Source organism: Bos mutus, chromosome 17, assembly GCF_027580195.1.
Source record: "Bos mutus isolate GX-2022 chromosome 17, NWIPB_WYAK_1.1, whole genome shotgun sequence".
In the NCBI taxonomy this organism is placed as follows: Eukaryota; Metazoa; Chordata; class Mammalia; order Artiodactyla; family Bovidae; genus Bos; species Bos mutus.
In genome coordinates, this window is record NC_091633.1 from 21,640,915 (window position 1) to 21,665,891 (window position 24,977).

Here is a 24,977-nt window from a genome sequence, read left to right on the forward strand (position 1 = left end):
TAACCTGGAACAGAACCTGTGCCCTCTGCATTGGAACACACAGTCTTAACCACTGGGCCACTAGGGAAATCCCAGAAAAAGATGTCTTTGCAGATGTAATTAAGGATCTCAAAATAAGATCATTCTGGATTACATGGGTGGACCTTAAATCCAATGATGAGTGTCCACAGTAGCAAAGACACAGAGGCAGACGCCATGGGAGATAAAGGCAGAGACCAGAGGGATGCAGACACAAGCCAAGGAGTGCCTGGAGTCACCAAAAGACACAAGGCTCCTTAGTGAGAGTATGGCCAACACCTCCACTGCAGACTTCTGGTCTCCAGAACTGAGAGAGAAGACATCTCTATTCTAAACCACCCATCTGTATGGGTCTCTCTGTTGGTCCAGTGGTTAAGACTCCACCTTCCAATGCAGGGGGTATGGGTTCAATCCCTGGTCAGGGAACTAAGATCCCACATGCCTTGAGGTGTGGCCAAAAAAGTAAAATAAAAGACATCTGTGATCATGTGTTACAGAAGTCCCAGGAAACACACTTGCCCTGAGAAAGTTCCAGAAGACAACATGGCCGTCACCAGCAGGAAGGTTTCTTCAGAATGGATCCGGACCTGTGTCTTCCTTTGTCAGGTCCCAAGGAACGAGTTCTTTGGTCACAGTTTCAGCAGTAAATAGAGAAACAGCCCCAGCCTTTACAGCGCTCCGTATACAAAGCCCACAGCTTTGTACACACAGAAACAGGCCCTCAGCCCAGGAACAGGAGGGTGAGTTCCGGGCTAGAACAAAGGTCTCCAAGATACCCCCTTGGTGCCAAACCAAGGTGGAGAAAGGCAAGCGGGGTCCTGGTGGGTGGACCTGACAGGAAGATATCCTGCTCCCAGTGAACACAAACACTATTTGTCAGGAAGGAACTATTAACCCAAGTTGCCTTTGCAGCCAGGACCGCTGTGGGGCAAGGGAGCTATAACTTTTTATGTACTGCCTTTTCTTTCTTTTTTTTTTTATTGCAGTTGTGACTCTTTTTCTGTATGCTTTCAATTTTTTTTTTTTTTAAGAAACTTTAATCTTTATTTATCCTGTCTTAGGCCAGGCTATGCATGGCATGTGGGATCCTAGTTCCCCAATGAGGGATGGAACCTGTGACCCCTGCAATTGGGAGCTCAGGGTCATAACCAGGGGGCCACCAGGGAAGTCCCCACTTTCAATTTTTTTCACTGTGCCCCTATTTTATTTTCCTTATTTCTGGTGCCAGTGGGGGCTGTCTTGGCAAGAGCCATCCTACCAAGCACGTCCCGTCCAGTTGTCTTAAGTGGCATGTCTTAAGCTGTCATGCCACATCCAAGGCCGCTCTACCTGTATTTTAGTTTGTGGGAGCTGAGAAAACCAGCTGCCAATTGCAGAGAGGACATTGACTTTCAGAAGAAAATCAAGTTCCTAGAGAATCCAAGAGCCAGGGCCTGGATTTGAACCTGGAGTTCTGCTGGTCCGAAGGTCGGACAAACACTTGGTTCTGGGTTGAACAGTATCCCCAAGAAGTCATGCCTAGCTGGAACCTCAGAAGGCAACACTGGAAAAGTGTCTCTGGAGATGTGAACAAGTTACTGATCTCCAGATGAGGTCCTCCTGGACTGAGGGTGGGTCCTAAATTCAGTGACAGATAAGAAAAGGCAGGGAGGGGACTTCCCTGGCAGTCCAGTGGTTAAGACTTCCACTGCAGGGGGCCTGGCTGTGATTCCTGGTAGGGGAACTAAGATCCTGCATGTACGCAGTGTAGCCCAATAAAAAAAGTGTGGCCAAAAGTCAAATAAAATTAGAGACAAGGACACAGAGGCATACAGAGGGGATGGCCACGTGAAGACAAAGCCCTCGGAAATAAAGACACACATGACAATTACACAGCAAGGTGACCACAGGACACCCTTAGCGGGAGGGGACCCCTATGCTGACCGCAGACAATAGCCCAGGGTACGTGGGGTCAGCTACAATCCCTCCCCATCCTGAATAAGGCTGAACTCTCCCACTGAGCCTCTATAGCTGAACAGATGCCCCTCGTATCCTCTGTCCTCTCCCTGCAGCTGACCTTGGTCACTGGGGACAAAAGATTTCTAATTAAACCAAGTCCAAATTCTGGGGTCTATCTCCAGTTTACTGTGTGTACCCTCCACGGGTCCCCCCAAACTCTGAGCCTCGACCCTGTACTCCCATTGGCTTACAAATTGAAGAAGGATTGAACACAACTTAGAAATGCAAAAGAAAACAACACCCATGGCAACCGCTGGCATTCTAGAAGGCCAGATGGTATCAGGTGCTGGAGGAGATGTGGGAGGGCACGGCAAGAACCCTTCTGGAAGGCACGTCTGATTACTCTGGCCCCCCTGCCTCCCCCTTCCCATGCGTGCCCTACAACCTGGCTGTCCCAGGCCCTGCACATCCCAAGGAAATACGTGAGAACTTTACGATGGGAAGTTCCAGGACGTTTGCTGCTTGGGGAGGTAGGAGTGGAAGGAACCAGACACCCGTCATAAAAGGAATAAATAAAATGAGAGGAATATAAACTCGGAAATCCAGGCATTAGAAGAAGCCATGGGCCAGATAAGAATACGTGGATAGATTTCCAGATGATGAAGGGACAAGAGCAGGGCTAAGAGCAGGAGTCGGGGACCAAGAAAGAGGTCTGCTCTCTTCCCAGGCTCTGGCAGCCCATGTGCTAGGCGTAGGACCTGCCTGGCCATGCCCAACTCAAAGCACTTGCCACCTATTAGCCCATTTGATCTTCATTTCAACCCTTTGGGAAGGCGTGGTTTGTACTATTTTATGGGAGTCTAACCAAACCCAGAGACTTGGGAAACCTGCCCCAGGTCACGCACAGGCAAAAGGCAGAGCCAGGACGGGCTTCCACACCTACCTTGCTCAAAACCAAGCTCCAGACCACTGTTCCAAGCAGACCCCCAGCACCACCTGTGGCACAAGGACATACATGTCCTATTTAAAGACATACCCCCCAGGGGATGGGTGCAGGGGCAGGGAGGGGTGAGACATGAGAAGGAGGAGGAGAAGAAGAAATATAAGGAGACAAATGGACTTCCCTGGTGGTCCAGTGGTTTAAGAATCTGCCCTGCAATGCAGGGAACATGGGTTCACCCCTGATCTGGGGAGATTCCACATGACTTGGGGCAACTAAGCCTATGCACCACAAGTACTGAGCCCGAGCGCTAGAACCCGGGAGCTGCAACTACTGAAGCCCGAGAGCCTAGAGCCTGTGCTTCATGAGAGAAGCCACCACAAGGAGAAGGCCAAGCACTAAAGAAAGCCCACGTGCAGCAACGAAGACCCAACACAGCCAAAAATAAAATATTTTTTTTTAAAGGAGACAATATTTTCAAAGGGAAAATAAACATGTGTACACACAAATCCCCAGCAGCACCATTCACAGTGATCAAAAGGTGGAAATAACCAAAGTGTCCCTCACCGATAGATGGATAAACAGAATGTGTTTCATCCACACACAGTGAAATATGATTCAGCCATAAAAAGGAGTAAAGCGCTGACACAGGCTACAACCTGAAGAACCTTGGAAACACGATGCTGAGGGGAAGAAGCCTGGCACAAAGGGCCACGCAGTGTAGGTTTTCATTTAAAGGGAATGTCCGGAATGGATACATCCTTAGAGACAGAAAGCAGACTAGTGACTGCCAGGGAACAGGGGAGTTGGAAGGAAGAAAGGATGGTGATAGAAACATTCTAGAAGCAGACAGAGGTGGTGGTTATACAACACCGTGAATGTGCTAACTGCCACTGAATGGATCACTTTAAATGATTCATTTTACGTTATGTGAATTTCACCTCTATACGTTATTAAATAAAAAGCCTGTAATGAAACTGAACACTGATTCGATCACTTCGGAAGTCTGGCACTTCTGGGAACCCGCAGGTTTGCCTCTTCTTGTGGACCCTGGAGGAAATCAGGCTCGTGCACTCCGAGGGCAAGGGCCAAGAGTGTTCATAACCTGGAGCTGGAGACGCTCACACGATGGAGAAACCAGGACAGCCTCATGGAATATTTTACAGATATGAAGATGGGGTGTGGTTTATTGTAACAACATGGATGGGTCTCACAAACATAATGGGAAGCAAGAACAAGACAAAATTAAAAAAAAAAATACAGAGTATGTGTCTTATTCCATCAGGGCTGGGCTGCTGTAACAAAACATCACCGAATGGGTGGCTTATAAACAACATTTATTTCATAAGGCGGCAGGCTGGAAGTCTGGGATCAGGGTGCTAGCGTGGTCCGATGAGGGTGCTCTTCTGGCGTGCAGACTTCTCACTGTGTCCTCACATGGTGGAAGGGGTGAGGGAGCTCTCTAAGGTCTCTTTTATGAGGGCACTAATCCTATTCAGGAAGGCTCCATCCACTGTCATAACCAAATCACCTCCCAAAAGCCTGACCTCCCAATGCTATCACCGAGGGTATTAGGTTTCCAACATATGCATTTGGGGGGGCCAGGAAACACAAACATTCAGGCCATAATGAATGCTGCCCCATATCCATGTCTCTCTCACAAGTCATCAACCCAAAAGTTGAAGTCCAAAGTCTCATCTAACTATATAAATCAAAAATGAGTGAGGGGGGTGTGGGAGGGAGGTTGAAGAGGGAGGGGATATATGTATACATATAGCTGATTCACTTTATTGTACAGCAGAAACTAACACATATTGTAAAGGAATTATACTCCAATAAAAAAAAATTAAAAATAAAATAAAATAAAAAAAAACCGGTGAGACTCCAGCTGTGAACCTGTGAAATCACATATGTTATGTGCTTCCAAAATGCAGTGGTGAGATAGGCATAGGACAGGCACTCCCATTCCAAAGGGAGAAATAGGAAAAAAAAAAAGGGAACAGGTGCAAGGTGACCCCCAAACCTAATGGGGCGATCAACATATACTCCAAGGTTCAAGAAAAACCCATCCTTGGGCTGATGTTCTGTCTTCCAGACCCACTATGGCTGTGGCTGGGCCCCCACAGCTCTGCGGGGGTAGCCCCAGGCCTAAGGCTCTCCAGGTGATACTCGCACCCTGGTGGCTCCACCTACCTGGGTTTGTTGGGGGGGGCAGCCCGGGCCCCATGGCTCCACTGAGCAGAAGTCATCTGAAACGTGGGCAATGACCCCACTTTTGAAGAGGAAGCCCTGGTGATCTCTGAATGGCCTTCTGGTCCTTCCTCCCTCATTTTAAACAGCATTTTCCCAGTCAAATAGCTCCCTAGTCCTGTCCTGAAAAATCTAAGAATCCCGACCTCCCACCTCATGCCTTCCCGTCTTCCCCTTCAGTCCAATCTGGCTATTTTCCTGCTCAGGTGGCAGATGTCTTGTTGACACACACACTAATCTTATCAAATTGTCATTACCCTTGGTCTTCTCTTCCCAACAGGCAGTCTCCTTTTCTTGGTTTTTGTTTTCCAATACAGATAGGTTGAGACTTTTCCAAATTTTTAAAGATCAGATTCCCCTTTGAGTATCAATTCTATCTTTAAGTCCTGTCCCTCTGCTGGCATTTGATCATAAGCATTCCAGAGCTACTGTGCTTAGAACCAGCTGCAGGCAGGTAGCCGCTTTCATCACCCACCAATTCTACCAAAAACGTTGCAACACAATCACAACTCAGCCAGGTCCTCTGCCATTTCACAACAAACATGGCCTTTCCCCCAATTTGCAAGTTCCTCTTTTTCACTTGAGATATCATCAGAGTGGCCTCACCAACATTCTGCTCACAGCCTCTTAGGTTTCTCTAACAAACCAGAGGCTTTCTCAACAACTCTCCTCTCTATCTGAACCCCCACGAGAATCACTTTATTCTTTTTTTAAAAAATATATATTTTCTTGGCCACACCACACAGCATGAGGGTGACATGTGGGAGCTTAGTTCCCCAACCAGGGATTGAACCCATGCCCCCTGCATTGAAAGCATGAGGTCATAACCACTGGACCACCAGGGAAGTTCTTAGAATTGCTTTTAATGATCTCTTCGTGGCAGTAATAGGCTTTTCCAGTAAGCACCTGAAGACTCTTCCAGCCTCTATTCATTGCCCAGATCCAAAGCCACTTCTGCGTTTTTAAGTGTATTACTGCAGAGCCCCTCCTGGAACCAATTTCTGTCTTAGTCCGTTTGGGTGGTTCTCACAAAATGCCACAGACCAGATGGCTTAAAAAAACAGGAGGCTGGAAGTCTGAGATCTTGGTTGGGTAAGGACCCTCTTCTGGGCTAGAGACTTTTACTGCGTCCTCACATTATGGAAGAGGCAAGGGAGCTCTCTGTGCGGCGGTGGCGGCGGGGGGCGGGCAGGGGGTTCTCTAAAGGGCACTAATCCTATTCATGAGGGTTCCACCCTCATAAGCTAATCACCTCCCAAAGGCCTCACCTCCTAACTTCATCACTTTGGACATTAGGATTTCAAAGTATGAATTTTGAGAGAATACAGGAAGTCAGATCATAGCAGTAAGATTCCACTCATTTAAAGTTCACAATCAGATAAAGCTAATCCCAGTGTTTAGGGATGTAGACATCATAACATGATAAGAAGCCAAGCAAGCTTCTGCAGGGGCTTCTGGAGGGCAGATGAGGTTCTGCTTTTTTATCTGGAGATGATCACACTAATGCTTATCTTAGATATTTATTTAACATGTGTGTCTTAGACACTTACTTTCAAGTATGTAATATTTCTTTTTTTTTATCAGCCTTATTTTTAATTTTATTTAATTTAACAATATTGTATTGGTTTTGCCATATATCAAAATGAATCTGCCACAGGTATACATGTATTCCCCATTCTGAACCCTCCTCCCTCCTCCCTCCCCATACCATCCCTTTGGGTCGTCCCAGTGCACCAGCCCCAAGCATCCAGTATCGTGCATCGAACCTGGACTGGCGACTCGTTTCATAAATGATATTATACATATTTCAATGCCATTCTCCCAGTAATATTTTACAATAAAAAGAAAGGGGACTTCCCTGGTGGCCCAGTGGTTAAGAATCCGCCTTCCAATGCAGGGGACTCGGGTTCGATCCCAGGTCGGGGAACTAAGATCCCACATGCTTTCGGGCAACTAAGCCCATGCACTGCAACTACTGAACCTGCGCTCTAGAGTCTGTGTGCCGCAACAAGAGAAATGCAGAAAAAACAAAATTCAAAGTTGAAAATCCAAAGCAGGAGACTGAAGCAGGTGGAATCCGCGGACCCTGGGAACAGGCAGTCGAAGGAAGTCCCGAGGCCTAGTTGGTCTTTCAAAGCTGCCAAGGGATTCCAGCGGCAGTGGGCTCTCAGCCGAGTAAATCCAGAGTGACCTGCATCTGCCAGCCAAGAGGCCAGATGGGGTCAGGGGGACCTGGCACAAGAACTTCTGTAAGGCTCAGAGGGACAGGCTGGGAAGACAAGAAGGCCCTCACCTGCCATCCCATCTCCACCAGGCAGGCTCTGGCACCCCAGAGTTGCAATGCCTTCCCAGGCCAGAGGATGAGGTGGCAACCCAGCCCACAGGGCATCATGTTTCCATGGTCCTGGGAGACGATGAGGGCTGGAGGGGAGCGGGCAGGCTGGCTGAGGGCGGCTGGAAGGATCCACACACCTGGGCGTGAGGGCAAGGAATCAGAGCTAAGGAAATTAGGAAGCAGATGGAGGAACAGCTGAAAGAGCCGAGGCCAGATGGAATCAGGGGCTTCTTCCAGTCCAACTGCTAAGCTGTTAAGTCGCTTCAGTCGTGTCCGACTCTGTGCGACCCCATAGACAGCAGCCCATGAGGCTCCCCCGTCCCTGGGATTCTCCAGGCAAGAACACTGGATTGGGTTGCCATTTCCTTCTCCAGTGCATGAAAGTGAAAAGTGAAAGTGAAGTCGCTCAGTCGTGTCTGACTCTTCGAGACCCCATGGACTGTGGCCCACCAGGCTCCTCTGTCCATGGGATTTTCCAGGCAAGAGTGCTGGAGAGGGGTGCCATTGCCTTCTCCGCTTCCAGTCCGTGGGGCGATTCAAACTCACCCGGGGGGGCCCAGGCTGGCTGCAGGAGGGGGCTGGCTGCCAAGCTGGGGGTGAGGGAGGAAAGTCCCAATATCCATCCCAACTCAGCCAGGAGGGCTCTACCCCCATCTGACTCAAACAAGGAGACTTTTGTGTAGGAATCTGTCAGAAGAAAATGTGCGCTCATGCAGAAACAGACAAATCCAAATTGAAGGGCATCCTGCCAAAACACTGGCCTATCCCTTTATAAACACTAGTGTTGTGAAGGGTTCAGTAAAAAGAACAGGGCTGGAGGACTAGTCTGGATTAGAGGAGGAGAAAGAAACAAGGCAACCAGACACAGGACATGATTCAAACAATAAAGGCAAAAAATTGTTGTAATAGTGCTCTTGGCACAGTAAGAGACTCTGAATGTCATCTGAGCATGAGATCAAAGAAGCAAACCAACACAAGCTTTCCTGAGTGTGACGGTGACTGGTGGTTACAAAAAAAAATATTTCTGTCCTTAAGACACGCACGCTGCAGTGCTCCAGAGTGAGATGTCATCAGGTTCACAAGCAACTCCCAGATGGTTTGGCCACGAGAGACAGAGAGTGCAAATGCTACAAATTGTCAGCATCAGTGGAGCTCGAGAGAAGGCTTACAGAAATTCACTGCACTGTGTTCACAACTTTCCCAAAACAAAAGTTTTCAAACTGAAACATCAGGGTGGGAAAAGAACACTACTGCTCATGGGAATGGCTGGTACAACCGTGGGATGTTCAGTCATCTAGATACCCACTGAGAGCTACCCAGGTGCCTGGGGAAAATTCAGAGAAGAGATGGAGTCAGAAAAGCAAGATGCTGGAAAGTGGGCATAGTGCAGTCCCATTTCGGTAAAGTGACCAACTAACTAATCCTACAATGGATGTGTGTATAAGGTTAATATGATGACAAGAGAAAAAACTCAGGTGACACTTGCCAAACTGTTATTCTAAGTCAGGGGTCCCCAACCTTCAAGATCTAATGCCAGATGATCTGAGGTGGAGCTGATGTAAGAAAAACAGAAATAAAGTGCACAATAAACGTGATGCATTGAATCATCTCAAAACTATCCCCCTTACACCTGGGTCCCTGGAAAAAATGTCTTCCACAAAACCAGTCCCTGGTGCCAAAAAGGCTGGGACCACTTCTAAGCACGTCACACGTGCCCACACCCCATCTTCATAAGAGCCCTGTATAGGAGATACTTTCATTAATTCCATTTTACGGAGGAGGAAATAAGGCACAGAGAGGTTAAGTCACTTGTCCAAAGACATACAGCTAAGAAAGGGCAGAACCAGGATTTGAACCCAGGCTGCCTGGCTCCGAAGTCTACGCTCTTGGGTCCACCTAGCTCCTGGATGCCAAAACTCTGGCCAGACCCTAGAGAGAATCCTGGGGGTTTGAGAAGCCATGCCTGACCTTGATGATGACATGTCAACACTGCCTGCCAGCTCCCCCTGTTCCAGTCTGTCCCATGCTTCTCATTCAGGTGGAAGGTTCTCACTCGGGCACACAGGGCACTCTCTGTGTGCAAGGGGATGCTCCCAGAGACCCTGGCTGTCCAGATGGGTCACTCCCACACCGACCTCCTCACTGTCCTAGGTGAAGAAGGGTATGTCCTAGGGTTTGGGACAAGGATCAACAAGGTTGTCAGGAGTTCATCCGGGGGACTGTTGATGACAGGTGTGCGGGTTCACAGAATATACCTGCTAGCTACAATGATTCCCGGTCAACTCCTCTGCATCTGTACCTGGGCAAGTTCTGATGAAGGTGAGAAACTTCGCTTATCTCTCTTCCACGCCACCCCCTCCAGTGCACACCAAGGTTGGCTCCCACCCGGGAAAGCCAAAGCCTGCACTTTGGCACACCCCAGCCCTGACACTTCTCCCAGTTTACAACAAACACCTCCTCCCAATCCTGCTTCCAGGAGGTGGGTGGGCAGGCATACAGACCAGGACCCTGGGAACTTTCTACCTGAAAAACATTAGCTCATGACTTGGTTTCACAACCACTGGGCTTCTCCCAAGCCCTGCTCCCCCAGCCCATCTGATCACCCACTTTCCCTCCCCACTTGACAACAGTCTTCCCTGACAGTGCTCACTCCTAATTTCCTCTCTGGCCTGACTTAAATCCTAGCTCCCTCTGGGTTTTTGTTTCCTCAAAGAATAAAAGATGGAACTGAGTGCCAGATCTAACAATCTGAGTTTATGAAACATTCCCTGACAGAAACAATTAGCTGATCAGTTAGTTACCACCCTCTCAAGCAGTCCAAGGTAGAGACAAAGAAAATAATCTCTAACACTACAATAGGCAGAGGCAGTGGGAGGCAATGAGATGAAGTGAGAAAGCTATTCTGGAGAAAAGCATCCATCAACCATTTCTGCTGCCTGTCACCCTTTCCTCCTTCTCCTAACAGTCCTTCCCACCCTTTTCCTTTAGGGCACCACCCACCCCACCTCAGTCTCCCTGCTTTAGGGGGGAAAAAGGCCTCCTTCTCCAACTCCAAGGACGGGCATCTAATCCAAGGTTGACCAATCAGAGCAGTCCATTTCTCAAGCTACAGTGATTGGCTCAGGGATAAGCATATGAGACAAGCCCTGCCAATCAGAGCCCATGAGCCTTCATACTGCAACTTTACCTGGCCACTGGGAAAATTCTCTAATTACCTCTGAAGGTCCCTCCACAAAGTTCCCTTTGGAGACTCATGGGGAAATTAAAAGCAACCAGTTTCTCCCCCATGTGGCGCAGGTGGCCATCTGAGCCCTAGGTTTAAAAATGAATATTTAACTCTTGGATTGCATTCAGGCTGGATCCCTTACAGGACCCACAGGAGAAACAACAGGGCCACAGGAAGCTCCCTCCCCACCGCCTCTCTGCACCCTCCAGGCCAATACTGACCCAGTTGACTTGTGGTTTATTGAGTGCAGGTAAATGATTTTGCATGGTTGAGATGACATGAGATCCTATACGTACAGAGGAAGTACGTATCACCAGCAAACTGGACCTGGGTCTCCCAACTCCAGCCTCACGCCATTTCTGCCCACAAGGACAAGAAACATAAACAATTCCACTTTAATGATGACCCAGGGCCTCAATGCAGTGGGAGGGAAATACCACCCCTCCCCCAATCCAAGCCACCCAGCTGAAGCCAAGATGCCAGCAGGAGGATCCCTTCTCCCTCTGGGAGGCAGAGTGAGGTGGCTCCAGGCCAGCCTCCACACCTCCCTGGGCCCCTGGGCCAAGACAGGTGCTGTTTTTTAACCTACCACCCCCAGATGGCCCCAATGACAACTTTCATAAACCCATGTCCCTTCGAATTGGGGCAGAGGAGGGATCAATCAGAAGACACCAACGCTCAGCCAGGAAAAACACCCAGTCACTGGAGTCAGAGAGATATCTCTGGAATACAAGCAGGACTTGTTGAGATTCAGGTCCTGAATCCATGACACACCACAAAGACCAGGCTCCCAGGTCCTCTCTGGTGCGGGAGATAGGACGGGAAGGAGGGGAAGAGCCAGCATTGAAGCCAAGGAGTCTGCCTTCCAAATCCATGAATTTGAAGATCCCGATTGGACTCCTCTCACTGGCTCGGCCTAAGGTCCCTTCCCAGCCAGGTCTCTGCCCTAGACCAGGGTTCCCAACCATGGGATACAGTCATGAACAAGACAGACGAGGCCCCTGTCCCGGGGAACCTCAACCAAGTGAACAGTATCATTCCAGAATGGTGACAGGTTAGAAGATAATAACATGGAATGCTTATAACACAGATAGGGTAGGTTCATAGGGTGGGGAGTGGGGGAGGAGAGGGGTAATCATCAACAGTACCATTTGAGTTTAAAAATGAAAAGAATCCAGCATAAAAGTCAGGAGGAAAAAGGCTTCTGGGGAGAAGGAACAGTCTGTGCAAAGGCTCTGATGCAGGAAAGAACACCTGTGCATGGGAGGAAAAGAAAAGCTCATGAGGCGAATTCTTTGGTTGTCCAGTGGTTAGGACTCCATGCTTTCACTGCCTAGGACCCAGGTTCGATCCCTGGTCGGGGAACTAAGATCCTGCAAGCTGCGTGGCGTAACCAAAAACAAAAAACAACAAGAAGAAAAGTCTGTGAGGCTACAACAGACAGAAGTGCAGGGAGTGGATGCAGGAAAGGGGCTCACAGGCCATGAGGAGCAAATGGGTTTCATACCACACCCAAGAAGGTTTTAATCAGTATTGTGAAATGATGCAATTTACATTATTTTTAAGAGCATAGGGGGACTTCCCTGGTGGTCCAATGAATAAGAATCCACCTGCCAATGCAGGGATCATGGGTTCGATCCCTGGTCTGGGAAGATTCCACATGCCACATGGCAACTAAGCCTGTGGGCCACAACTACTGAAGCCCATGAGCCCTAGAGCCCAAGCTCCACAACAAGAGAAGCCACCTCAATGAGAAGCCGGTACACTGCAACACCGCAACTAGAGAGCAGCCCCCGCTCCCTGCAACTAGAGACAACCCTTGCAATGAGGACCCAGTACAGCCAGAAATAGATAAACTACGTACATATATAAGTGCAGCTGGGCTTCCCTGGTGGTCTAGTGGTTAAGACAACATGCTTCCACTTCCAGGAGTGTAGGTTCAATCCCTAGTCAAGGAAGTTCCGCAGGCTGTGAGGTACAGCCAAAGAAAGAAAGAAATATCAAAAATAATCCCAAATAAGAAGACAAACAATAAAGAACATTCTACTGTGGCAGGGAAAATGGACAAGAGTGGCGTGAGTAGGAGCAGATGGCCCGGAGAGGGAGCTCCTGTAGTAGGTGAGAGATAGGACAGCTTCATGTGGAGTGGAGCCACACAGGGGGAGGGGAGCCCCCCACGTCACCATAGAGGGTGACAACTTGCCACTGGTCACGTACCTCCCTGTGAAACCACTCTCGTTTTCTAAACATCCATTCAGTAACTATTCGAGAACCTACCACTATGTGCTAGGCATCGTTCCAAGTGCTTGGGACACAGCAATGAACAAAACCCAAGGTCCCTGCCCTCATGGGCCTGACACTCTCATGGAGAGAAACAGACAATAAGCAATAAACAGGATACAAAGGTGAATTCTGCAGTATCTCAGCGGATGATGGGTCAACAGAAGAAAAACAGCAGGGTAAGGAAAGTTCGTAGCACCGGGGAAAGGGAAGAAAACTTGCAATATTCAAAAAGAGAAGGACTTCCCTGGTGGCCCCATGGTTAAGAATCCACACTTGCACTACAAGGGGCACAGGTTCGATCCCTGGTAGGGGAAGTAAGGTCCCGCATGCTGCACAGTGAGACCAAAAAAAAAAAAAAGAAAGAGATTCATGAGAAAGTGAGATCCGAACAAAGGCCTAAAGGAGGCAGGAGAGAGAATCACGCACACGTCACATCAGGGAAAGAGCTGTGGGCAAAGGGAAGAACTCAATAAGGCTGATGTGCCAGTTAGTCTGAGGAACAGCCAGCAGGGCCGGGTGCAAGGTCAAGCTGAAGGGGAGGACAGAAAGGGGTGAGGTTCGGATGGTACGGGCCTCAAGGGCCAACATAAGGCCTCACCTTGACTCGGAGGGGATGGTGTGGGCCCACTGCCGGGCTTTATTTAAGCAGAAGAGGCTGATGCTCTGATTGCAGATTTCATGGGATCCCTTTGGCTGCTGTGCTGAAAAACCTAGCCAGGGAGCAAAGGTGGACACGGAGATGTGCAGGAATCCAGGTGAAACTTGATGGTGCCTTGGACCAGGGTGGTGGCCCTGGGTGTGGAGAGAAGCTGGATTCTGGGTACATTTTTACTTTTGTGTTTTTCGGGTTATTTAGTATCTTACATTTATCTGTTTATTTATTTAGCTGTTCCACATCTTAACTAGGGCACAGGGGATCTTTGATCTTCATTGCGGCATGAGGGACCTTTTTTTTTCTAAGTTGTAGCATGCGAAATCTCTTAATTGCAGCATGAGGGATCTTTTGTCCTGGAATGTGAACTTTAAAAGTTGCGCCCTGTGGGATCTAGCTCTCTGACCAGGGATCAAACCCGGGCCCCCTGCATTGACAGCGTGGAGTCTTAGCCACTAGACCACCAAGGAGGTCTCTCTGCATATATTTTGAAGATGAGGCCAAAAACAAAAGGTCCCACGTGGGAAGTGAGAGAATCAAGGCTGACTCCAAGGCTTTCGGCCGCGGGAGCTGGCAGATGGAGAAGCGATGGCCTGAGATGGGAACGTGGTGGGAGGAATGAAGTTCTGGGGCAGGGGCAGTGATGGGAAGTCAAGCACTGGCTAGAGTAAGCATGACTTGCCTTTGAACACCCGGGCTGAGATACAGAGCTGGCCACTGGATGCTCAAGGCTGGAGTTCAAGGGGAAAGGCCTGGGCCTAGGATATAAATTTGGGAGGGGCCCAGACAAAGATGGCATTAGACGTGTGAGATCGTGTGACCTCAGCCAGGAAAGGCTTTAGTGCAGGGACGTGCCAATGGCCAGCGGTCAGGGAGATAAGGAGACACCAGCATCTGAGTTCAAGAGCAGCCCAAGAGACCACACATCAAAGTGTCTCGAGAGTCCTTCTAGCAGCTTCCAGAAAAGGTGGAAGGAACTTCACCCCAAATGCCAGGAAGCAAGTACAGGTTGGGCCACTCCTATTCCTTCCTCCTACCCAGCACGAAGCAATAAATCGGGGCACAGGAGGAAACGATGGGGTGGAGGTGGGGGAAGGAAGCCAGACAATGAAGCCAGCTGCGCCCAGGGTCACCAGGGGCCCGGACCTCTGGGTTCAGGGAGGTTCTGAGCAGAATGACTCTGAGCTTCAAATGTGGGTCCCAGGCACCCCTGGACAGGCTGTAATTCGCCAGCTCCAGGGCCCCAGAGAGCCCCAAAGCCAAGAATGAGCTTTTTGGTGTTGGTTTTTGTTTCTCTTTGCATTTCAGCTCCCATGGCCCCTCCAAGGGCCAGTGGAGGCCAAGGTCACATCTGAACCAGCGGGTAGGAGATGAGGTACATAAAAGAACTTCTCCTTTTTTTTTTTTTTTTGCTGAGTCCTACCTAGAGTTGAATTCTTTGCACTCTAAATGTGTTTATGGGGACAAAGCTGCTGGATCTCTATGGCACAGAAGAGGGGTTGGGGGAAGGGGAGTAGATGCTCTCGTAACCAAATTCTCTAATTCTAAGATGATGAGCCAGAGAAGTCAGCCTTGTGGCTGAAACCTGCCTTGGGGGGCCTCTCTGCCCAGGGGCCTCTCTGCTGCTGACCAAGCGCATAGGATCATGCTTCCAGGCACCAAGATCCACAGTCACTGATGGAGCAGACGTGCCTGGGCCCAGGTTCCAGCAGAATAAAACTGCCCAAGGGAAAATGAAAATCTTCAACAAGCAAGTCCTTGACATCCACGCACTTCCATCCCGTTTGCTACATGTTGAAGTCATAACAGGATGATTCCAGATAGCCAAGCTTCTCTAAATTCTAGCTAACCACATGGGTCACAGAGAGAAGGCCTGGCAAGTATGAGTCATCCTAGGAAGGCTTGGGGAACATGTCATGAAATGGGAAAAGCCAGGCACACTGAACCCAGGTCTCCCACACTGCAGGCAGACTCTTTACCATCTGAGCCTCCAGGGAAGCCCTCCTGAGATCCCCTGGAGAAGGAAATGGCAATCCACTCCAGTACCCTTCCCTGGAAAATTCCAAAGACGAGGAGCCTGGCAGGCTACAGTCCACGGGGTCACAAGAGTCAGTCACGACTAAGCGACTTCACTTTTTCTTTCTTTATTTCTTTCTTTAGGTGCACTGAACACAGCCCCGGGCCAGACCTCCAGAAAGCCAGACTGCAATACGACACATGGCCACGTGTGTGTATACACACCCCAACACGCTTGGAACACGTGTTACCATAGGTGTCCACATGTGTAACTATACGCCCAGCATGTGCCGACACACATGTGAACCCACGCATATACACATGGATAACAATAATACGTGTGAACCCATGTGTGCCAAGAACCAAGTGTGGGCACGTCAATGTGTGTGTACACATGTGTTCATGAGCATACATACATATGCTGTCACAAAGACACTGTGCCCCCATGCCAACACACAACATGAATGTGTGCATGCTTCAGCATATGGTCACACACAAGTGTGCGTGGGTGCGTGCCAACACATGTTCATGTGTCATACGTGTACTACCAGCACACGTATACATACATCAACATGTATATGCAGCACACTCTCAAACACACACACTGGTGAAGCAAATCCATGAGAAGCAAAGAGGGAAACAAAAATAACTGACACTCAGGGAAACTAAAAATAGCCCATGTTTTTCAGCCCTGGCTCTGGAGTAGTGGAAGCCGCCCTCTCACACACCAGAGGGGTAGGAAGCCCCAGGCAGGAAAGAGGAAGAAAAACACAACAAAATTGGAACACACCTGCGACCCCACTGCCCCCTGAGAAGGGAGTGCATCCCCTGCGATCTGCGGCCACAGGTCAAGTCTACAGCCTTATCCTCCATGGCCAGAGGCAGCCAGATGCAGTCAGCCCTCAACACTTTGACACCCTCTGAGACACGACCCCTGGGGCTTTCTGGAGCCCCAGACAGGGGACAGGGAACAGAGCTGGCCAAGCAGACCCTGCAGGACAGCAGGGCCACCCTGAGAATCGCTGGGACCACAGGCAGCTTCCCTTGGCATTGGTGATTCTAGAGCCCCCCCAGGCCTATCGGACAGCCATGGAGGGAAGGCGTCGGGAGGCACCCTGCACTCACAGTTTGAGGGAGGTGATGATCAGGAGAAAAGCCTGGGAAGGACCCCACCGCCCCACTGTGCAGGAAAAGGACAAGGGACGGTGGACCCAAGCAGAGACCAGGGGAAGGGTTTGCCCTGCCTCCAAACACCAAGTTGAGCTCTGAGGGATACGGAGAGTGGTGAAGAGGGGCCACAGGCAGCAGCCCACCCAGCTAGAATCTGGGGCTGCCGCTGCTGCGGTGCGGCCTGCGGCAAGTGTCTTTTCGGCTCTGTGCTTCCATTGCCCTCAATAAAAAATGAGGAAGCTATTTAGATACTAAATGAAGCGAATGACTGCAAGTTAAACACCTAGAAGGGTATCTGGTGCTTAATCAGTGTCTACGATCGTTATCTCTCCCCAACCCCCACCTCTGAACTGACACAAGAAAGAAATCTGCCAGAGGGCGAAAAGCAACTGGTGGCTTCCAGGTGGTTCCGTGGTAAAGAAATCACCTGTCAGTGCAGGTGACACAGGAGATGTGGGTTTAATCCCTGGGTCAAGAAGATCCCCTGAAGGACGAAACAGCAACTGGCTCCAGCATTCTTGCTGGAAAATTCCTATGGACAGAGGAGCCTGGTGGGCTACAGTCCATGGGGCCACCAAGAGTCACACACGACTGAGCACTTACGCCTTGGTGAGAAGCAACTGGGACACAGCATGGTGTCCTAAAGGTTCCTTGGGTGGCCCTTGCAGAGGGAGAGGGGGTAAAAATAGGGAGGCTGAGAGTGGGGGTGGGAAAAGGCCAAGGAAGAGCCCAACCTCAAAGCGCTCAGGGTCTGTTCATCCCACCATCCCATTGTGAACCCAAGCGCTGATCTGGTCCTGGGGTCACTACAGAGAGAGTGACAGGAGAGCCCCCACTCCTGCCCACGAGGGAGAAAGAAAATGCACAAATCAACATGTAACATAAGTGGGGGTGGCTTTTAGGGATGTGAGAGGTGAGCTATGCAGATATCTGGGGGGCGAGCCTTCAGAGCGGTGGGGAAGGGAAGCCAGAGAGTTTGGTGGAACCAGGCTCAGTGGGCTCAAGGACACTGAAGACTGGACACTGTGGCAGGTGAGCAGGGGGGCCAAGGCAGGGGGTGCAGTGAAAGAGGCAACAGGAGCTGGATCATGGCAGGGAGGTCACCACACTGACCTTGGTATTCACTCAGAGTGAAATGGGGATACCTTAAAGGGCTGTGAGCAGAGAGGACACGTGATCAGGTTGTCTATGGAGACCAGAGATGAGACTACAGCATCAGTCCAAGTGGTGAATGGAGGAGGCCAGAGTGGCAAAGATATTGACAAGGTGTCAGAATGCAAATATGTTTTGAAGGTAATCCTAATAGATTTTGCTGATGCAGCAGATACAAGGATACCACAAAAGGCATCCAGGATAACCCAAGGTTTGTGCTTGAGGGAACAAATGGAGGTGTCATTTATTGAGCTGGGGACACAGGTGAGGGAAGAATTTGGCAGCTGGAAAAATGAGTGGATAAAGCACCCAAGGCTGATTCCAACTATAAAACTTTAAAGATGGCAGAGAAGGAGCTTCCCTGGTAGTCCAGTGGCTTACAGTCTGAGTTCCCAATGCAGGGGGCCCAGGTTCGATCCCTGGTCAGAGAACTAGATCCCACATGCCACAACTAAAGATTTCACATGCTTCAACTAAGACCCGGCACAGCCAAAACAAATAAAATCTTTTTTTAAAAAAGAGAGATTCGGTTTCCCACTTCCCCCACCCCCGGCCGTGGAGAAGGCTACCAGGTCCATCACTACACGCAGTGGCCCAGCAGATAAGCCCCTTCCCCTTGGCCCAGCAGGACCTCCCCTGGTGGACCAGAGACAGCCAGTAATTTGGGAATACATGCCCAGAGACCTAGCCCAGGGTTTCTGGTCCATACAAACAGAGAGGGCCACGCATGCCAGGCTCCATTCGAGGCTATGGATACAAGCATGCCCGTCCTCCTGGGATTTGCCTCAGACTATTTACACACACACACACACACACACACACACACACACACACACACCAGCAAATTACTCTCTTAAGCTTTTGTTTCCCTAACTGTAGACGATGACAATGAAAGGTGTGTCCCAGAATTCTCCCAGGACTAATTGAGATGATTGACATTTACCAAGATGCCTGGCACGTAGTCATCCTTGATTACACTCCTAAATGTGTTCAGTCTGAATACCTCTCATCCAACCCTCCCCACTGGTGGGGAGAAAGGAGAAGAAATGAGTCTTCTTCTCCCTCAAGGCCTCTCCCAGGGAGCTCCATCCACAGGTCCCCTCAGCTGTGAGCCTCCCACACTCTGTATTGAACTCATCTGGCCATTCTTTGGGGGAAAGCTATGGATTCATAACTAACCTTTAACTAAACACATAATACATGAATATATTCTCCTTGTTTAAAAAGAAAAAGTCTGGGGGTTTGTGGCTAAGACTCCACACTCCCAGTGCAGAAAACCCAGATTCAATCCCTGGTCAGAGAACTAGATCCCACAAGCCACAACTAAGAGTTTGCATGCCGAAACTAAAAAAGCTCTGCACGCTGCAACTGAAAAAAAAAAAGATCCCATGGGCCAAAATTAAGACCTGGAGCAGACAAATTAATAATTAATTAATTATTAAAAAAAAAAGTATGAACTTCACAGATAAAGCATGTTTCCCCCCACCACACCCCCAGTTCCCTGAATAACCACTTTTGTCAGTCTGGTGCACCCTTCCACACCTTTTTCGGTGCTTTTACAAGCACTGATAGAAATCTAGTAAAAATACAGAATTTCATGGAGTGTTTTTTTTTTTTAACACAAAGAACCTTATGGCTTTTTTCAATTAGTCACATGTTCGTCCGCTTTGCTTTTCTGTGCCCAAATATATAAAGATCTTTCTCTATAATCTCTGCCCAGAAATCCACTGGATAAAAGACTTCTGCATTCCTTCCTATTCCCCTATTGAAGTGTAGACCCAGATTTGTGGTCAGGATTCCTGACCATAACTGCCATGAGCTGTGTGAACCCTGACATGTCTCTGGGCTTTGTATGCCTCAGTTTCCTTATCTGTAGGAAGGAAAAACACCACAACAGCTTACATGAGTGTGATAACCTTCAAATGGGAAAACGGGTACATCCAGGGTTACACACATGTCATCACCTTTGCACTTCATCATCTTGACAGGAGGCAAACTAGATCTGATTCCTGCCTCAGAGCTGAAGACACAACCCCTGGCTCAGAGGTGAAGTACCTGGCCTGAGGTCCCCAGCAAGCAAAGGGCACGCCCAGGTCTGCAAACCCTGAGCTCTGGAAACTGACACCAGTTTCAAAACGAGTGCAACCCCATCAGCAACCTGAGAAATGTAAATTACACGCATCAGATTAACCCGCCAAAATTATTCAAGATGCTAATACACTGGTCATCACCAATAATGGCAGAGATGTGGGGGAGTGAGTAGTTTCATACTCTGGATGGAATTATAAATGCTCTTGATCTTCAGAAAGGTCATTAGGCTGTGACCAAATTCAAAACGGACAGACCTTCTGGTCTAGAGGTTTCTCTTCTAGAAATGCACCCAGTGGAAGTGGTGATCCACATACACAGAAAGGTATGTATGAGAAAATTATCAGTCAGTGGAGAAACAGGTAAGTGTACAGTATTCAAAGAAATACTATGCAGCAGTGAAAATGTGACAGATATGGAAACATTTTCAAATGGTATCTGTGAATTGAAAAGCAAACTGCAGGCTGTTTAGACATAGTATAGTTCAATACGTGTAAGTATATATTACTATGTCTAAATACACATCCATGATGTGTATCTCTATAAAAGTCTTCTTACAAAGATAATCTGATGATAGTGGTACTATCGAGAAGGGGAATAAAATGAGCGAGGGGAGAGACCCTGTTTTCCCTCAACTTGAATTTTTTTTACAAACAAGAATGCATGTCCTGGGGCTTCCCTGGTGGCTCAGTGATGAAGAATCCACCTGCCAATGGCAGAGACACACAGTTTCGACCCCTGTTCCAGGAAGATCCCACATGCTGCAGAGCCGCTAAGCCCGCGCACCACAACTACTGAGCCTGCGCTCTAGGGTCCAGGAATCGCAAGTAGTGAGCCCACATGCCACAACTACTGAAGCCCGAGTGCCCTGGAGCCCCTGCTCCGCAACAGGAGAAGTCACCACAATGAGAAGCCCGTGCACCGGAAAGAGGGGCCCCTGCTCGCCGCAACTAGAAAGAAGCCCTCACAGCAGTGAAGAGCCAGCACAGCCACAAAACAAATAAATAAAATTACATTTTAAAAAAGAAGAGAAATAGTTTCTCGGTTAAAAAAGAATGCATGTCTTTTATATACATGGACTTCTTTCATTAACCCCAAAGCATAAAACAGTAGAAATCAAAGCACAAGTCCTCCCATTCAAGTTGTACATGGACACGTGCAGCCAAAGCAAACACCAACAGGCCATCCCTTCCTCTCCTAATGTACTATTCACTCAGTCTCCTGAACACACACTCTTCTTCTGACGGAAGGCTCTTGGCCGGAGCTTCGCCTGAGCTGTCCAAGAAGCTGGCACAGGCTGGGCTCGCCTCCATGTCTTCACACCACTCAGCCACAGACCAATCACCTTTGGGATATTTATGGTAGATGCTGGGTGACTCTCCCTCAAGTTTAAGCCTGGAAATCTTAGCTCCGGGACAACTGAGGACAGTGGTGCTTTCTTCTCTGGAAGCCCAGAGGAGGAATGAGAAATTAGGTAGGGCATGCATGTGTGCATGTACATTCACACAAACACATACACATCCTTCTGACTGCCATAAAAAGAAAACACCTGCATTAAGTCCAAGAAGGGCTGGGTTGACAAGATTCTTCATCAACTATAAATTCCACTCATTCCCCATCCCCCCACCCCCAAAGTAAGAGGCTCTTGCACAGGATCACGACAGGGTTCACCATGCATACAGACACGAGTGACCATCCCTCCAGGGTACACACAGCACAGAAACTACAAAATTGGCAGGCGTTTACAGCCAGCTTTCACTGAGATAAAGCTCTCACAGCTACCTTTTTTTTTTTTTTTTACAGCTACTTTGTAAAGCAAAGCAAAAACACCCATTGGCCGCCATGGGATAAAAAGAAGCAGTTCTGTTGCTCTGAGGTCTCCCCACAAAACTTTTTCCCGCCACTTCACAGGCAAAATTAAAAAACCACTAAGAGGAACTCAGAACTCAATGTCACCATTGGCCAGGACCTCCCTGCAATCAGATTACAGGACTTAATGGGACAAGATTTGAGAACAAAACAAAGGACATGCTGTGGCCAATATGACCCAGACAACCACTGGCCCAGAGACCTCGAGAAAAACCAGAAGGGTGTTGCTCCATCTTTAAAGCCAAAAAAATGGCAGCCGGGTCTAAGCAGATACAGCCTTCATTCATTCATTCATCTCTCAAGCATCTTGCATTGGGCATGGGGCATGGACATGAAATGTGACCCAGTCCTCATTCTCAAGAAACTCGCCTAAAGTAGGGGGAAAGAGCAATCAATTAGCAAGTGACAAGAGCCACATCTTTATCCCAGCTCTGCATCTTGGCTGTATCTGGGAGGCGCCAAGGTGAGCCTCAGTTTCCCCTCTGAGCCCTGCAGGTGCTGTGGCCTTGGCCTCAAAGCCCTGAATGGTTTTAGCTTGAATGTGATACTCTGGAATCTGCCTGTCCTTCAGTAACTCCAGGCTCATTCAAACAGGCTGCCCAGACACCCAGGGCAGAGTCTGCCGGTCTGAAGGCCAGCCGACAGCCTTAATTTGTCTCCCTGGTTGAAAGGGCAGTGGTGTATAAGGTTAGGATCAGAGGAAAACCCTCAGGCTGTGGGCTCCTGAAGGACCCTGTTTATGCAGCCTTGGGCTTATTCCTGCCCATGCGTGGATCTGGGGAGTAAAGCAGCTTATCACTGCCAATCTGCATCAGGAAGGCAGCGGCAGGGGAGGAGAGGGCAACCCATTCTGCCTTTAAAGAAGAGGTCTGCAAGGGGAGGTTTTGGAAGCAGGGACAAGTGGCGGCCTGGGCACCCATGTGAGCCTCACATGCACATGCTTGGAGGGTTCCTGTCCGCCTGCGCTCACAGGAAGCAAGCAAAGTGCAGTGCCGGTTCTACCAGACACCGTCAGAGGCTGCTGTACGGTAGGCAAGAAGCATGGAGTCTGCCCCAGGGCTTCTCCTGGCGGCATCAGAAACACGGCCACACTCCACGCCCGCCTTGGACCCCGAACCCTTCAGGTGAGGTCAGGCTCCCAGGTGGTCTCTACTTCAGGCTTTCCCAACCCCAGTCAAGTGCCTCCAGCAGAAGGCCCTGGGGGGCCTCCTTGGCCCCCAAACTCAGCCTGCGTCCTGAGTCGGGGAGGTTCCTGGGAAAGATGGCCAACTGGCTTGCCTCATGCCCTCTGGTCTCTCCGGTGCTCAGGGGCCCGGGCCCAGGGCACGCGGATCCCGGCACCAGGTCGCCAGCCCGCCGGCTGCGCGCCTGGCCTTCCCGGGCGCCCAACGCCCTCCAGCCTCGGACGGTATCCCGCGCATGGGTCCCAGGCCAAGCCCCTCACCCACCTTGAGGACCTGCTGCTTGATGATTGAGGGCACCATCACGATCATGATAATGCCCAGCACGGCGAAGAGGAGCCCGATGAAACCCAGCGCCGCGGTCACCCGGCGCGCTCTAGAGAGGTTGCCCATGTCTGCGCGCCCCGGCGCCCGCGCGGTGCTCGCGGGGTTCCGCGCCTGTGGAGGGACCGAGACGGGGACGGAGGTGATAGAGGCAGCGACTCCGAGGACGAGGCCCGCAGAGCACGGAGGAGCGGCCCGGCAGGTGGCCAGCGGTTTTATGCGCCATCACCGGGGCGGACCGCCCCCCGGGACGCCCTGGGCACCGGGATCCGGGCGGGCGCGGGCGAGCATGGGCGAAGGGGCGGGGCCTAAGTTAGTAAGGGGCGTGCCCGAGGCGGGGCGCGGATCAGACGGTCCGACTGGGGCGGGGCCACCGCCGGGAATCCGGCGCCCGAGCTTCCGTTTCTGGCTGAGGGAGCCCTGGGGCCCTCGTGGCCCGCGTGCAAAGTTGGACCTGGCTCCCCTCCACCTCCTAACCCTTCCCCGCTTCCTCACTCCCACCTGCTCCCTGCTTATCCCTTTCCATGAGCACCCCCATCTTCTCCCTCCCCCGCATCTCTCTCCCCCTCCTCCTGCTGTCTCCCTCCTCCTCCTCCTCTCATTTCGCCCCTCCTCCCCTCCCACTTCCTCTGTCCTGACCGTCATCATTTTTGGTATTTAGTAGAAATTTCCCAACTCTTGCAGGAACTCCAGAGCTTCCCCCCCCAACCCCGCACCCACCTCTGCGTCCTCAGCTGGCCCCACCCCATCCCACCCCCCCCCACACACACACACGTGCACACACATTCTATTCCAGCCTCTTTCTCCCTGGAACAAGCCTAGCAGACTCCTGCCTCAGGACCTCATACTCCCCACAACTTGGAATTCTGTCCGCCCCCAACCCGCACCCAGATATCTGCCCCGCTTCTTCCTTCACGACTGCTGGGGCCATCTTATCGGAAAGGCCTTCCCAGCCACCCTGTGTGAAATAGAATAGCGTCAGCTCTCCCCTCACCCTTATCAAGGGGCGCCACCAGGCATGTGCCACATTCATTTGTTCTTGCATTGTGACCATCGCCAGGCCCTAAAATGCTACGGGGCAGCTCTCTGCCCCCACCCTCCCCTCTCAGTAGCTTGACGGCTGCCTGGCTAGGAATGTCTGCTCACAAGGAACAGTTTAGAATGAAGCGGTGAGGAGCCTTCTGGGAGCCAGGTTCTGTGCTAAAAGCCTTTCCCACACCGACTCCATTTTGCACATAAGGAAACAGGCACAGCAGGTTAGGTCAACAAATCCAAGTGTCTGCTTTCTAATGAACAGGAAGACAGAGGATGGGCAAATGAGGAAATGAAGGATAGATTACTGACACCCCCTCCAAAATAGTAAAACATGGGCATGTGCTCCCCTGCAGTCCTCCATGAGGCCCCCCCGCCAACCTGCTCAGAGTGCCCGCAGCACCCCCACCCTGCACTGATCCTGGAACCCTGATGTAGGTCAGTCCCCTCATTGTCTAGTTGAGGGTCACGCGGGGATCCCCAACACCTGGGTAAGGCAGCCC

General features: G+C 50.2%; 1 protein-coding gene across 2 annotated transcripts in view; it reads right to left on the reverse strand.

The window, feature by feature from the left end:
- Positions 1 to 23,738, reverse strand: part of SCARB1 (scavenger receptor class B member 1) — a 93,185-nt gene extending 69,447 nt beyond the window's left edge. The window contains exon 1 of one of the 2 annotated variants that reach the window (XM_070386326.1): positions 23,386 to 23,738. In XM_070386326.1, coding sequence (XP_070242427.1) covers positions 23,386 to 23,511 — 126 coding nt within the window. In that variant the 5' untranslated portion in view covers positions 23,512 to 23,738. The remainder of the gene's footprint in view (positions 1 to 23,385) is intronic. The other variant, XM_070386327.1, reaches the window with a different exon arrangement.
- Positions 23,739 to 24,977: the final 1,239 nt, after the last annotated feature.